General features: G+C 41.0%; 1 protein-coding gene across 8 annotated transcripts in view; it reads right to left on the bottom strand.

The window, feature by feature from the left end:
• Nucleotides 1-14,563, bottom strand: part of LOC121586497 (protein MTSS 1) — a 50,151-nt gene extending 35,588 nt beyond the window's left edge. For 4 of the 8 annotated variants that reach the window (XM_041903221.2, XM_041903222.2, XM_041903224.2 and 1 more), the window contains exons 1-3: nt 14,072-14,561; nt 8,161-8,222; nt 5,916-5,989 (exon numbers count right to left, since the gene is read on the bottom strand). In XM_041903221.2, coding sequence (XP_041759155.1) covers nt 5,916-5,989; nt 8,161-8,222; nt 14,072-14,143 — 208 coding nt within the window. In that variant the 5' untranslated portion in view covers nt 14,144-14,561. Of the gene's footprint in view, nt 1-5,915; nt 5,990-8,160; nt 8,223-14,071 lie in introns of all 8 variants that reach the window. The other 4 variants (XM_041903217.2, XM_041903218.2, XM_041903220.2 and 1 more) reach the window with 2 other exon arrangements.
• Between the last annotated feature and the right edge of the window lie 488 nt (nt 14,564-15,051).

Genomic DNA, 15,051 nt, shown 5'->3' with positions numbered 1-15,051 from the left:
AGCAAAAGCAACCCACAAAATGTGATTTACTGGTATGCGATTTACCAGTTCAAAAGTTGCACTGATATAAAATAACCTAACAAAAACAAAGCAAAGCTAGAACATGAAGTTGCCTCGACTTACATTTTACCTTTAGGTCTCAGGCATTCCCTTAGTAATAAGCCTTTGGTATTATAGTAAACCTTTTGATCAACCCTTTTTGTTATATTTCTTTTGGAAAATAATTGGTGCTATCTTTGCACAAACAATTCAACAAATCAACCCCTTTAGATAATAAAAATGCCCTGTCTTGCGCAATGCAGTAAATATGATTACTCCCTTTAGCAGAGATGAGATCATAAAAGCAGAAGCTGCCAAAGGAGTCCATCTGTACAGTTGATGGCACTGAGGCCTTTCCCCCTGACTGGCATGCCTGTCCTTCTGTCTGTGTGGGGACCACTCACTGCTGCATCCTCTAGTGATCTGCCCACTTGCATGTTCTCCAAGGGATATAAACAAAAAGGCCTTGGCCGGCCACATCAAATCGGCTCATGGGTCGGTTTTGAAACCGTGGGCCACCAATTGATCTATATAATCACTACATATCATCTGACGTAAAGTTTTATGTATGTTGTAGTACATTTTACAATCATCAATTGGGGCCTAGCATATGGTTTGATGTGGATATTCAAATTTTCTAATTTTCATATTCTCAGTAGGACTTGTTTTTCAATGACCATTTTTAACAGTCGTCTCTAAACCTAAGTGGAATTACATTCCCTCCAAATTTAGCCACTGCATGTGACGTTAATGCAAGTCCTGCTACAACAGTAATTTCTCCATACCCCTTGATTTTACAGTATATCTTAGTGAATCATCATACCCTTTCACCTGTCACCTACATTCAGGCTCTTTCTGACCCTGGTCCTGGATCTGTTTGTGCACTGGCGTAGCACACACCCCTACAGCCCCCGCAAGGTGGGGGCCCACGAGCTTTGGCGGCCCCCAACCCCCAAAGCTAGAATAGCAGGAAATTACCTATGAGATTCTTGAAAGTCGGGACAATCCTTGTCTGGCAGGGAAACTTTCTTTTTATAGTTGAAAATTATGGATTTTGTTGCTTTATAAAATGTACATTTAGGGGAAACAAAGGATCCCATTTTCAAACTCCCAAAAATTGTATACAAATAAATAAAACGGGCAATAATGGATATTAACTGAAAAATGATCTTATGTAGTTTCTTGCAATAGCCCTTTGTGACTTTAAAGAATATGTATCTCAAAACTGTGATTCCTAAAAGATGTGTCTGGAGATTTGGTCAACTGTTGTTTTTATTGGGGATTTTCAAATTAATCATTTTCCATATTTTACAAATGTTTGTATTGAACTTTTACTTTTAGAGGCAAGAATGTCTGTTTTGAGTATGTTGTCAACTCCGTTAGATCTTGTCAACTGCGTCACTGATGGAGTCAATATATTTTCTTTCATATTCTGAACAAATATTGTAATAACTGTTCTGCACATATGCTTAAACAATTTGCTGTGCTAAGGGATAATGTTTGCTTTATAAATGTTGTTTTATGTTCTAAATCTAATTTGCCCTGGAGCTTATAATAGTGCTATAAAACAAAACAAAAATAAGTTTGGAGATTTGAATTACTTATTTGAATAATCTAATGTTAGAATTAAACAATTAAGGCCTTTAAATACTTGTTGGACAATAATTATAAAAATGAAATGCCTTTCATGGTGTCTGATGGAGCTGACAAAAATCAATTTACCGGTACTTGTATTTTATAAAATAAAGAAAAATAGAAGGTTGTTCCTTTACATGGTTTGAAAGCTGATGCTTTGGTCTATCAAAATATATATACATGTTTGGGTTAATATTAAGACAAATATTTGTGGGAAAAAAGTTTAGATTGTCCCGTCTTTCAAGAATCCCTAAGCTCTAAAACAGCAACATTTTCTCTCAGCCTCATGGCAAAATATGTAAAATACTGTAGCATGAGTTAAGCTATAATACTGCACATTTTTCTCTCTGCCCCATGGGGGGCCTTGCTCGGACCTTGTGGGGGGCCCCGCGAAACTGCACTACGCCACTGTATTTGTACTGTCTTGACAACTCCTATACTCACTGTCACGTGAGTGAGCTGTCAAGGCAGCACAAAAAGATCTGGGACCAGGCTAGCCCTTTTTACCTGCAGGATCTAATTCTCTCAAAGGCAACACAGAAGAGTTGCTGACATCTGCCACAACACTCCGAGCTCTTAAAGAAAGGAATCCTTCCTGGCAGTGGGGTGCCATGGCAACCACAGCCACACAATACATAGCAAATAGGTGCTGGATGTAGAAATAGAGTAGGCAGAATGAGTGCGTCTCCTGGTTTTCATATAAAGACATTAACGGTGCTGTGTCAGAGGAAGTAGGACGGATTTAGCTGTTGAATGCTTGTTGCATACAAACTGAAATATCAATGTGAGTGTGCTAGAGTAGCAAACGTGTTTAACACTTGCTTTTGGCAGTGATGACTGTTCTGTAATTTCTAGTTCTATGGTGCATTTAGCCATAGAGTTGAGTGCCAAATGTCCATTAATTAACACAAAGGGCTGATCACATGATCTGACACAAGCAAACCTCATTGAGACTGTACTGTGTTCATATCCATTGGAAATTGAAATCACATTTCCATCACACTGAACAAGGGTTCATCAACATTAACAAAGTCCTATGTCAGGTGTCATCACACACTAATATCATGCACTGCTCTTCATAATGGTCTACTCCTGTCTATTGCTTATGCCGTCTCCCACTGCTGAGCTGCTAAGGACTCCTGCAGCATGGCTCCAGAGGTGAGACCAGCCCTCCTGATTTCCATACTTGTTGCCATGAGCACCGGTCTGGCTGTGACTAGCTGCTGTGTGGAAGGACAGGACAGGACAGGAGCCAATCACATATGGCCACCGGTTCGTGACAGCCTCTTTGAGACGCAGATTAATATGAAAATGAGGTGGGGTTATAGCATAGTGTTTATCCTGGATTAAGGATAAAGGATAGGGGTGTGGACTGGAGTAGTGTGACTGTCTTAGTTGCTAGTTCAAACAATCTGGGCGGTGCACTGACAATTGTAGGCCTATCCTTTAGGAACCTTATAGTTACTCAAAGGCTGTGCGACTGCGTAAGTGGATAATACTCTATGTAGCACGTATTGGAACAAAAGACACACAAGGCACAAACAAAGGGCACAAAAGAGACAAACATTCGTGGCCTTGTGTGTCGCATAAACAAAACCGACTGGACATTGTGTTGGGACCTGACCATATATGGTCATCATACGGCCTGTCTCACACCACACCCAGGCAGTCAGACCGAGTAATGAAAGAGAAGAAGAAAAGGAGGGCAAAGCTCTGCTATTTTAGGTGTCCTCCATTTTAAATGGCCCTCCCTACACTCAGTCAATCTCTCCTGTCTAGGGACTTGCACACAAAGACAGCCAATGGCTAATAACGGTGCAGTGTGGCTAACTATGGAACCTCCCATAATGACGTTTTCATGTCTATATGACAATGTATGTTGACATGAAGCAAAGACAGCCCTATCGTACAACAAAAACATCTGTAAACATACATACGCTGTGGCAGACAATCTCATTCTTCAACCTCCTCTCCTAGGCCTGTGGTTCTCAACTGGTTTTGCCTCGGGACCCAAATTGAACCAGGTTGTCTCAGTTGCAACCCAACACTCGCATCACGAAAAATAATTGCCAAAATACAATCGGGAAAACTATGTTTAATGCTATATTGATATTAAATGTAGCAATTATATGACAAGCGAACAACATTCCCACCTCTTTCGCTGTCAATAATACATTTTTGCCCATATTCTTTATAAAGAATGTTAATAAACTCACTGGTTTAAGACCACAAAATCAATCAAAATAGTGCTGCTAATAGCTCTATATTGAAAAGAATGTGATTGAAGAAATATTGTTCAAAGATTAAACTATTTAAAAATGGAAGTTCATTATCATTTCTACACACTTTCTACCTGGTTTAAGAAATGACATAGACAAACTGGATTGCGGTGCTCAGAATAAGAAAATGCTTTTATTTAGCACTGGTTGCTATTTCCACTGTGACTCCTCCCTGTGTTGGGTTGATATTCCCATACACCTACACAGTTGAAAGGTATTGTCAGATTTTGACCTTTCATCCTTTGTGTTGAAAGGCCTCCCACTGTGGCCTTTGAGTTGTGAGTGTCTGACTGTCAAGCTGCGATAATATACAGCAGAGGATATAAATATGCGGAAATGTATAAATAGGGTTATGTACCTTACAGTACGTAAGATTGAACTAAATCTATGGCAGCCAGATCCAATAGCCATTATAGGACTGAATAAAAGCGTGTGGCATTACAATATGTCATTACTCAGGTATTGAAAAGCATGTATTTGGATTGGAAGGGATGAGATCATATTCCTGAAGAATCAGAGGGGTTTTATAATGAAAGCCAAAGGAGATTAGAAATTCTGCTTTTTCGCTTACATTTGACATATTGATAATAAAGGCCTATGGGTTTCCTTTGTTATGTCCTAAAACCTTGGAAATCACTGTGGGTAGGAGCCTAAATGTTATTGAAACAGCCTTGACTCTGACAGAGAAAGGAGGGGAAAAAGGAGGAGCAGAAAGGAGGTCACCGTTCTCACTTCCCTCTGTCCACTGCCATGTATCACACCTTACCACTTCAAGTGACAAAAGTCTCCAAAGGAAGTCCATTCTATTCAGGACATGCACTCCCTGTGAACTTCAACTGTAAACCCACCACATAAAAGTAGTCACAAAACAAACCTGCACCGTCACTGAAGCGACAACAACCACAGTTCATGGTTCAACTGCCCAGGAAGGTGTGGTCGTGTATTTGAACCATCTTCTCATGTTTACACTTGAAACACTTAAAGTGTTTGAGGGAACATGACAGTTCTAGGAACCACTTTAAGATGTGACACCCCTCACATTACATGACAAAGCTCCACTGACCTACTAACCCTTAAATTAGCCAAGCGATGAGTGAATGCCTGGTTGTGGCTCGCTCTGTCCCTGTGACAGTCCGTGACCATGACAGCGCTCTGTAGTGGGCAGACAGACCAACCCCAACCTAACCACAAACCCTCTCTTCCTGCATGTTACAACCACTCTGTCAACAACATTAGGACCACAAATCCTGCTGATGGAAGCATGACGTTGTATTACATTGACAGTTCTGATTGTTGAGGGTGAGGGAGACTACTCCTTCAGAAGACATTCATATAGCATTCGTAAGGCTGTCATAAATGTAATAGACTCACTATTACCACATATAAGTGTGTATGGCAAAAATATTCCCCACATCGCCAGTTAGGTAGTATTATGCCTTCAGAAATGACAAGGCAGCTCCAGTTATGTTTACATTTTGCTGTTTGTTGACGAAAACACTATGTAGAAAACATAGGGTATGTATAAAACATAGTTTCCAAGATATGAATATACTGTACATGCATCCATCAATGAGGTGGACACCTCAAGGCTCAAGTGTCTGCCAGAAAGCCAGGTTAGAGGTTAGAAGTTAACAGGAGGGTGAGTGAGCATTACTATTAGTGGCTCTTTGAAGTCCAAATGAAAGGCTAAGCAGAGAGCTGGCTAAAGAGGGGCATATACATTATTGTGATGTGGATCTTTGTAAATCATTCTAAATGATTAAGACAACCAGACTCTTATACATGTATAGAACATGAAAGACTACAATGGCAACCAGGAGAAAACGTGATTTCCTCTGTCAATATTTGTCCTTACCATCACTACCAGCCCCTACAATAACCCACTGTCATTCGTCCTCCAAACCACACACACACCCACACACACACTTCATAGCCCCCCGACTATGAGGTACATCTGCTTACCTCTGCTGCCGGTTGCCAGATCAGCCACTTTCTGAAAGGCGTCCAGGAAGGCGGCTACCGCGACAACTGTCGTCCTGGGAGACGAGAAAGACACAGCTGGTGACCATTCTGATTATTATTGGCAGCAGAACATACAGTATGTACAACATAAGCATACAACCATACAACACCCATATCTACCATGGTTTGAATCACTTCACTAGTAGCCCCATATGCTTTGGGAAAGGGGAGGACAGAGTTAGTATTCTGGTCATGGTTGGGTCAGTGTTTCCCCTACAATTGTATAGGTGAGGTGGGTCCCTCCATCTAGCTCTGTTGCTCCCCACCTAAAAGAGTTATAGGCTTCTATTGGTTTCAATTGACAATTTGATGCCAGAGGGCCAGGATGGAGGATGGATGTTGCTTTAGGGGCCTTTGCACCCTGCATGGAAATTGAATTTGGGGAAAGACTGGGGTTGCATCCAACTAGATTCACATCTTTTGCATTTCCTTCATGAGTATTCACCATCCAACAATATGAAAATGTTAACCTTCAACCATCCCTATATTTACACCATTTCAAACCCCCTTAGGTGGTAACCATAAGCAACCACACTGCATGGGGGTAAAAAGGTATGGATAAACGGGTCACGGTTGATTTAATCTGGATTATTGTTGAGGCTTTTTTTTTAACCTTGCATTTCTGCATTTTGAGATTACCATGCAGCCAGAGAAACAAATCCATTACTAAATTGTCTGTTCCAGCCCTCCCTGGAATTGTATAAAATAGAGACTGACCTTTGTTGACAAGAAACTGAGCTGAAATTGAATTCAGTAGGTAGACATTATCAACCAATTTGATGTCATAAATAATCTCAGGTTAGGAAATGCAATTTAGACACATGCTGCATGATGGTACTCTTTTGTACAATTTGCAATCGAAAGGTTGCTTTTCTCTTATTCTTAATGAAGTAACGACTATTCATTTGAGGCCAGAAAAACATAAGGCTAAGTGGATGCATGCATTCTTAGTTATTTAAAGCAGAAGAGTGGGCATGTCTACTCTAAATTCAGATGAGCTATTTAAAGGAGAATTTTGCTTTTTTACACCCAATTTCTATTTTGGATGTAATGGAAGGTTGTTGAAGGGTCCAGACACTTTTTTAGCAATTTAACTTGTTTTTGAGAAACTTACCCCAACCAGCGATTCACTTCCTAATCCTTGTTGTGCAGTATGGGGGCTCTAAAAGGACTTACTTGGCTGTTTTCGGATCATTTATTCATGTTTTATTTCAGAGCCCCCGTACTGCACAAAGAGGATGAGGAAGTGAATCGCTAAAAAAGGGGTCTAGACCCTTCTATAACATGCCGTTTAAAAAAAGCAAAATTCTCCTTTAAAATGGTGTTAGGAAAACACCCAGATTAGGTTGCACACAATTGGCACTTCAGAGGGTATGGGTATCTGCCCTTTGGCACTCCGGAACTCACTCCCTTTCGCATGTAGTTGGTGCACCGTGCCACTGCTACTGTTCTAGATGGCAGAGGTGTATGTCGCATAAGCACGTCCATGCACAGTGCAGTACACAGATGAAAAACATGGCTTCACACACACATGCTATTGTAGACACACCATTTACCATGTGGTGAGAAAGAGCTGAAGAATATTCAACTAGAAAATTAGAAAAATGCATGTGCTGTTTGTAATGTTTGCATGTTTTGCTTTACCTGTGGAGAGTAAGGGTGAGAATATAGAGCTATGGATGCAAGAAGACTTGTTAAATGAGAAAAAGGCCAAGAGGCTAGGAGGAGGACATTTCCAGCTGGCTTCTGTCACATCAGTGGCAGGATTTCTCAGGAACACTTTTTTCCCACAAACCACAGCGGGACAAGGAAGTAGAGATGTTTTTCAGCGGGTTAACCCAGTATAACCCTTGGCCTAAAATAAAAGCTTCTGGCGCACTGCGCTGATCTACCGTGCTGAGATAATGAGTTTATGATTTGATCGTTCATCTCAGTTGATGAAAGGTTAATAGAGTTTTCCTCTTTTTATCTCCCTTCACTCATGACCTTCAGCTGTGTACAACTGTGATCCAGAAACATGCTGACAAGACCAGGGCGGGGTGTGTGTGAAATCCTACACCGGTAACGAGGAACAAGAAGAAGAAGAGGAATTGTTTTTTTGATGAGGTTGGGTAAATGGAGTGTGCGTGTGTGTAGAGACGTGCAGTAAGTATTTTTTGTTTGCTTTGTTTGTTTGTTTGTTTACCTGAGCTGTGATTGTAGCTTCCCGGCCTTGCTGATGAAGTCATCCCACACTGGGTAACTGCTCTGAGGAGATAAAAGGAGAAAGTGTGAGGATGAGGCGTACACACACAAACACATTTATAATGCAACATGTCCGCAAGCTCATGTCTGATAAATCTCAGATATACAAGAGCAACAATGGGAGAGATCAATAAAGTAAATCCATACACCCATACTGAGATTGTAGACCCCACTCTCACTTTCACTGTATGTAAACAATAGCCCACAGGCATTATGCATTCAGTTAGGATCAAATTGGGTTCAATTCAAAGTCCCAATACTGCAATGCGGTATATCTGTTGAGAAAGTAGGCTACCATGAGCAAAGTTGAACTACAGTAAACCAAAGAGTTCTAAAAAGTGGATTATAAACCGGGTTGTTCGAGCCCTGAATGCTGATTGTCTGAAAGCCGTGGTATATCAGACCGTATACCAATTACATTGGTTACCAGTTTATAATAGTAATAACGCACCTCTGGGGTTTGTGGTATATGGCCAATATACCACGGCTAAGGGCTGTACCCAGGCACTATGCGTTGCGTTGTGCTTATGAACAGCCCTTAGTCGTGGTATATTGGTCATATACCACACCCCCTCAGGCCTCATTGCTTAAATAGACTTCAAACATCATAAGAATCCCATCGATTGAGTGAGAGTTGCCTTTGCTGCTAGTGCTAAGACCTTGAAGGCTTATTCAGTGTGAGACGCATGAACATTGCACATTTTTGTCATTTAGAAGACACTCTTATCCAGAGCCACTATCAGGACCAATTAGGGTTAAGTGCCTTGCTCAGGGAACATCGACAGATTTTTCACCTAGTTGACTCAGGGATTCAAACCAGCAACCTTTCAGTTATTGGCCCAGCGCTCTTAACCACTAGGCTACCTGCCGCCCTAAACATTTTACATGACATTTTAGTCATTTCTAGCAGACACTCTTATCCAGGGCGACGTACAGTAGAGTGCATACATGTTCGAACCCACAACCCAGGCGTTGCAAGCGCCATGCTATACCAACTGAGCCACACGGGACCTGAAATGTACCATATAGAACTGACACTACTCTTTGTTTTTTCTCCATCACAGAGAAGCAGGTGACTGTAGGTTAGCCTGCCTGTCTAAAGACCTGTTGGCCTCTGGTTGAAGCTCCTTGTCCTCCCCTCCCAGGCCTCTAACGTCTAAATTCAGGGCTGTGGTGGTGAAAGGCCAGAGTGGTAGCTAGCCAGCTATGGTCTGGGGGCCATGCAGGAAACATCTGTCACCAGGGCAGTCTGAGTCAAGCTAACAAGGCCTCACCACAGCTGGAAGGCTAGAGACTGTGGAAATCAACAGGGAACGACCTCTATCTGGGAGTGACATGTTCGCTGAGTGGACAAACACAAGTGTCTTCTTAGAGGTGTGTGTGTGTGCATAAGTGTGTCCATGACTGATGAAGAGATCTGCACAGGAAGACAGACAGGGGTTAAACCACTTAGGTGGGTCAATTCAATTCCAGCTCAATTTCCTCCACTCTTTATTCTCTGAATAGACTATTCAATTCAAATAACTGCCCCCATCCCTATTGTTTTGAACATAGAAAATACAGTAGGTAATATATACTGTAGGCCTTTTTACTGTGATAGCAAAGGCTCACAACCATGAGTTGATAATGGGGCCGAACAATCAGATTACGGGGCAGTGGGGTTAACCAGATAGCACACTGTCAGACTTGTTGTTGTCAAAGTGATATTTCTTGAATGATTGATTAGTGCCCCTGAGAGGAGGAATATGTGTGACGTCTGCCGTCTCTCAGTGCCTCACTGAGCCCCTTTTGTACATCCACAGCACTAGTCCTCCACATTGGTTACCGTGACAACACGATTGAGGCAATGACGCTGCACTTCAATCTCCCTGGCACCCGCCAAGATCATTTACATCACTGGGTGAGGAATAATATGAAATATACACTGCAGGAATTCACCATGCCACTCACTTATATGGCTTCTATGTGTTGATTTCCTATTGAGAGATCATCATTTTAACATCGTAAATGGCATTTCAGATTCAATGCAATGACTGAATAAATGCAGTTAATTTAAATGCATTGAATCATGCAAACAAAAATATCAGGCTTTGACTCGGGCAATTCTAATGCATGGTGCTCATCTCAGAAATGAAATGGGTAGGAAGAACATGGCTCTATATTCAACAAGACTTCTCATGGATCCATCAATTTATGGTGATAAACCCTAGAGCTCTACTTTGCATCTGGTTATCTTTTCCATCAATTTCAGTTCTATGGTTCATCTAGTAATTTCACCCCAACCCCCCAGTGAGAGGATTATTTTAGCCAGAGTGATGGCCCACTCTGATTTAATAGAAATACTGATTAATAAACCAAAGTAGGCCTACATCCAATGCTCTCAATAGCATTACCTTCAACCTCAAGCCAACATATTAATAATGTAATGGTGCTCAAACATGTATACATGTGGCGCAGTGGTCTAAGGCACTGCATTGCAGTGCTAGCTGTGCCACTAGAGATCCTGGTTCGAATCCAGGCCCCTTCGTTGCCGACTGGGAGACCCATGGGGCAGCGCATAATTGGCCCAGGGTAGGGGAGGGAATGGCGTTTGCAATGCCAGGGTTGTGGGTTTGATTCCCACAGGGGGCCAGTATTACAAAAAATAATAATGTATTCACTAACTGTAAGTTGCTCTGGATAAGAGCGTCTGCTAAATGACGTAAATGTAAACAATAAAGCATTATGGGCTGGTTTCCCAGACACATACAGTATTAAGCCGAGTCCTAGACTCTCCATTGAGTAGCCTATGTGTTTTAGTCCAGGACTAGGCTTAATTTGTGTCCAGAAAACAGATCCATGAAGTAGCTTAACTCACAAATAAAACCTAAAAGTAAACCTTTATAGATCCTTAAGTTCATACAAATTCTGAAATTATTCAATTACAACTGAATTACATGATTTTTGACATTCATACTGCAGTATTTTTACTCAGTTTAAAGAACACTTGGAGCTCAGGAAAGGCATGGAGGATTGGTTCCAGATAAACAGATGAATGGTAATATGTCTGCTTACACAATAAGGGATGTGTTAACAGTATATAAATGAATTTTGTATTAACACACACACAAACACACACACACGCACACCAACCAGCACGCTGATTCAATTTAAGCACAAACATTGGCGAGCAAATATCCCCACCCACACAAATATACACAACAGCCAGCAGACAAGAGTGAAATTCATGGTGCCCTTTGGAAAAGCCCTTCACCTACAAACATGGCTTATTACACAGGTCCAGAGAAACCTATGTCTGAAATGGCTGTAGAAGGCTATCATGAATGAACATATTTCTGCCTAATGTTAGACCATTGGAAAGCATTTGTTGCCATCAGAATCTACAAAAGTAGCCTATTTTTTGAATGTCTGTCCCTTTATTTCTCAGAATAAATGTTTTGTTAAGTGGACTTAATCACATGGCTTTGCAAAAGTTTCTCAAACCAGATCATGGACATCATGGTTTTCATTTGGTTGGAATCTCAATCTAAAAAACTATATTCTTCTACATCAAACATTTATCCACCACCAGTAGCGTGTATTCATGGATGCCAAGGGAATCCAGGCTTCCCAAAAAAATTGAATAAAATACAATTATCTTTAGTCTCTCTGTGTTTCATAATTTTCCTTCAATTCGCAAGAGGCTATCTCACCGGAGAAAGCATCCGAGCAAGCGAAATAGCCCCCCTCTGTCTCTCTATGTGTAGGCCATCTATCTGATGCTGTCTGGTCCAATTGAGTAAGACATTGTTGCCGCCAGTAGCATTGAAGGGAAGGGAAGCCAGCGAGCATCTGGCCTCCCTTGACAAAAAAAAATATACAAAATTAGCCATTCACCGTTGAACTAAACTGAGCGAGCTCAACTGTGAATGGTCCTGGCACACCAAAAAAAAGTGTAAAGGGAAGCCAGTTTGGATTTGGCATCACTCCTATCAAATTCCATTGACAAAAAACTTGAATTGTTGCATCTCGTTGTGTTGTTGTCCTCTGGTGGCTAGATAGCCAGCTAGCTCAAATTGGCCCTTTCCTAAATTACCCATGGATGGAGATAGGGATTTTGACTTTTTTTGGTTTTACTTAATTCTCCGTACTGCCCAATGATTATAATGGTGATTCTGATCCAACCATTAATTCATACATTGTTGTGCCCCTGGCCTGAGAGGATGGAAGTTCAACATGTAGCTTGATGTAGAAGGCTAATGTTAACTAGCTAACGTTGCCCATGAATGGAAGGTAGGCTAGCGAGCAAGCATTTTAGCCAGGTAGCCTAGGACAACAAAAAATTAAAGCGTGTACTGTATGACAGAGTGATAGACTGTTTCATCAACATGAAAGAGAGAAGGATGGCATTGGCGTTTCTCTACAAGTAGGGTGAGTCAACATGTTTTTCTACTTGCACGAACACGCACTCACACACATGCACGCACAGAGAAATCAGAAACATGGACAGCCACATCATATTTAGCTTTCGTTGATTGGACTAAATCGTTTTTTGGTATCTTTTAGTTGTCACTGTATTAGACTAAGCAGAGGTGATTTGATGATGTTGAAATGTTGAAGTTGAAATGGTGCTGGAATAGTTGAGGCAGCTCCTGTTTCTTTGCGACTTGTGGTAACTCTCAGTGCTTCTAAATCAATAGTTGTTTAGTAGTCCGAAAATGTCGGAAACATTAACTTGCTTGACCATGCTGTAGGTCATGTAACTATCTGTTACTGTACATGCAATATGCTTTGTGGACTTCACTTGACAGAGGTTGCTATCCGGTTTTGTGATAAAACAAAGGTGTGGTTGAATTTATTCTGCCACTGTGTCTTGTTATTGTCTCGGCCTTTACGCCTATATATCACGGTCACAAGGCTTGTGAATTAACCGGTTATAGAGCAAACAACGCAATTATCACAACACATAGGGCTTGGCTTCACCTCTGATTTTACCCACACACTGTTACTGTCCACCACAAACCCCAAAATGGGTGGCTATCTGTTGTGCTCTGCCACAGCTAAAGGACAAACCTTCACAGTTCACACCCGTTTGAAGTCACCTGCCACCATTTCACCGCATTCCGTTGTCAGAGGAACAGGTGGGAACAGGTGTGAATAGGCGCTCCACCACTTTCGGCCAGACTGGAGGCGCGCGCGACAATATGCACACACTAAAATACATCACTGCTTAATAGGCTAAGCATAGAAAATACAAATTGTCATGCTTCCTTCTGAGATGACATTGTGGCAAAAATAGTATTTCTTTCATTTCCAACTGTTGAGTTTATGAGAAAGCAAAATAAAACTGATGCGTAGCTTAAATGAGTTCCACATCTCAACAGTGACACATTTTCTTGCTCTCCCCAGAACAAAAGTCAAGGGGAAACCTACAGGACATGCATTTACTGCTACTTGATTGACGTGGTTTTAGAACATTATATTCTAATCCATATCCTGGATCATTTAGCCTTTTATATGCACCCGTTTGTTATCAATAAATCAGAACACACCCACCGTGCGGACCTCTATTATATGCAATTTAGTAGCTAGCCTAAATGTAAAATGAGCAATGCATGTAGCCTAGGCTGTACACAATAATTTGACAGACTGCCACTCTGAATTGTTATGGTATTCTACAACATCAAATGTAATTGCATGCCCTTTGTCTATCACAGTCAATGTAACATCGATTAGGTATAAACATATAAGGGCACCTACTGCCATATCAACAAAACGTATTATTCTATAGAAAATAAAAAAGAAACAATACCCTACGAAGCCTAAATAAATATTAAAATACACAATTAATGAATTAGTCCCCGAGGTGTTACCTTCATGTCGCCTATCACTGTTTGAAAAAGTCCTCCGAGCGCACTGCATTCTCTTTCAATGACAGTCTCCATTTTCAGCAATGTATTATCTCGCCAAAACTGTAGTAAAAATGTGTATTCTGTCCTCCAATACTGACTGAAAAAAGAAACTCAATGGTAAAGTCTCTTTTAAGGGCAAATATCCTTTCAAAGACTTGCTGCAGTATCCTGTATGCAGCACTCCCGAACGATGGAAAGCAAAACAGCGGTGAGATTTAAACCCCACGTTAGTTTCCACACAGACATACATTCCATGTTTTTGCGTTTAAGACCATACTGAAAGAAGAATACAAATATGAAATCCTAGAGAATATACTAGTTGTTTAAAAACGTGTGATAAAAACGAAAACAATTCGACTACTATCACGGCATAGTCGAGGTTTCATGAAGTTTCTTGCCACAGCTGACATGCGAACTGCAAGTGTTTTACCCATGCGCGCGAGCATGCAAATCTTGAGCGCGCGCCCGCGTCGCCCCTCCTTTTGAGGCTAGTACTAGGCTACTGTAGGCCTATGGATTTAAAAAAAATGATATCATATTTTATACAGTAGGCCTAATCCTTAGATGTCATGTGACATTTAGATTTCACATATCATAAACGCACAGTAGGCCTGCCTACATCAGGGATCATGAAGTAGATTAAGCCTTGGGACGATTTTTTCTTGAGCAGATGATCAGGGGGCCGGAACATAGGCTAATTACAAATCATTTGTAGACTGCAAATTGACTGCAAGAAGCCCAAACATATATAATATTTGACTAAAACATAATCATTTCAAACTTTGCTTACATTTGTATACAATCACATATATCTCTCTATTATGAGTGGGAATACTTTGGAACAGATTGCTGAAATTAAAATCACTTGGAGCTGATTTGCTGGTGTTTTTACTGTCTTTTATGTCCAACAATAATATATATATATATATATATATGCTCAG

The sequence above is a fragment of the Coregonus clupeaformis genome, chromosome 17 (genome assembly GCF_020615455.1).
Source record: "Coregonus clupeaformis isolate EN_2021a chromosome 17, ASM2061545v1, whole genome shotgun sequence".
Classification (NCBI taxonomy): Eukaryota; Metazoa; Chordata; class Actinopteri; order Salmoniformes; family Salmonidae; genus Coregonus; species Coregonus clupeaformis.
Note: the sequence above shows the minus strand (reverse complement) of the source record. Positions and strands in the feature narration are given on the sequence as shown.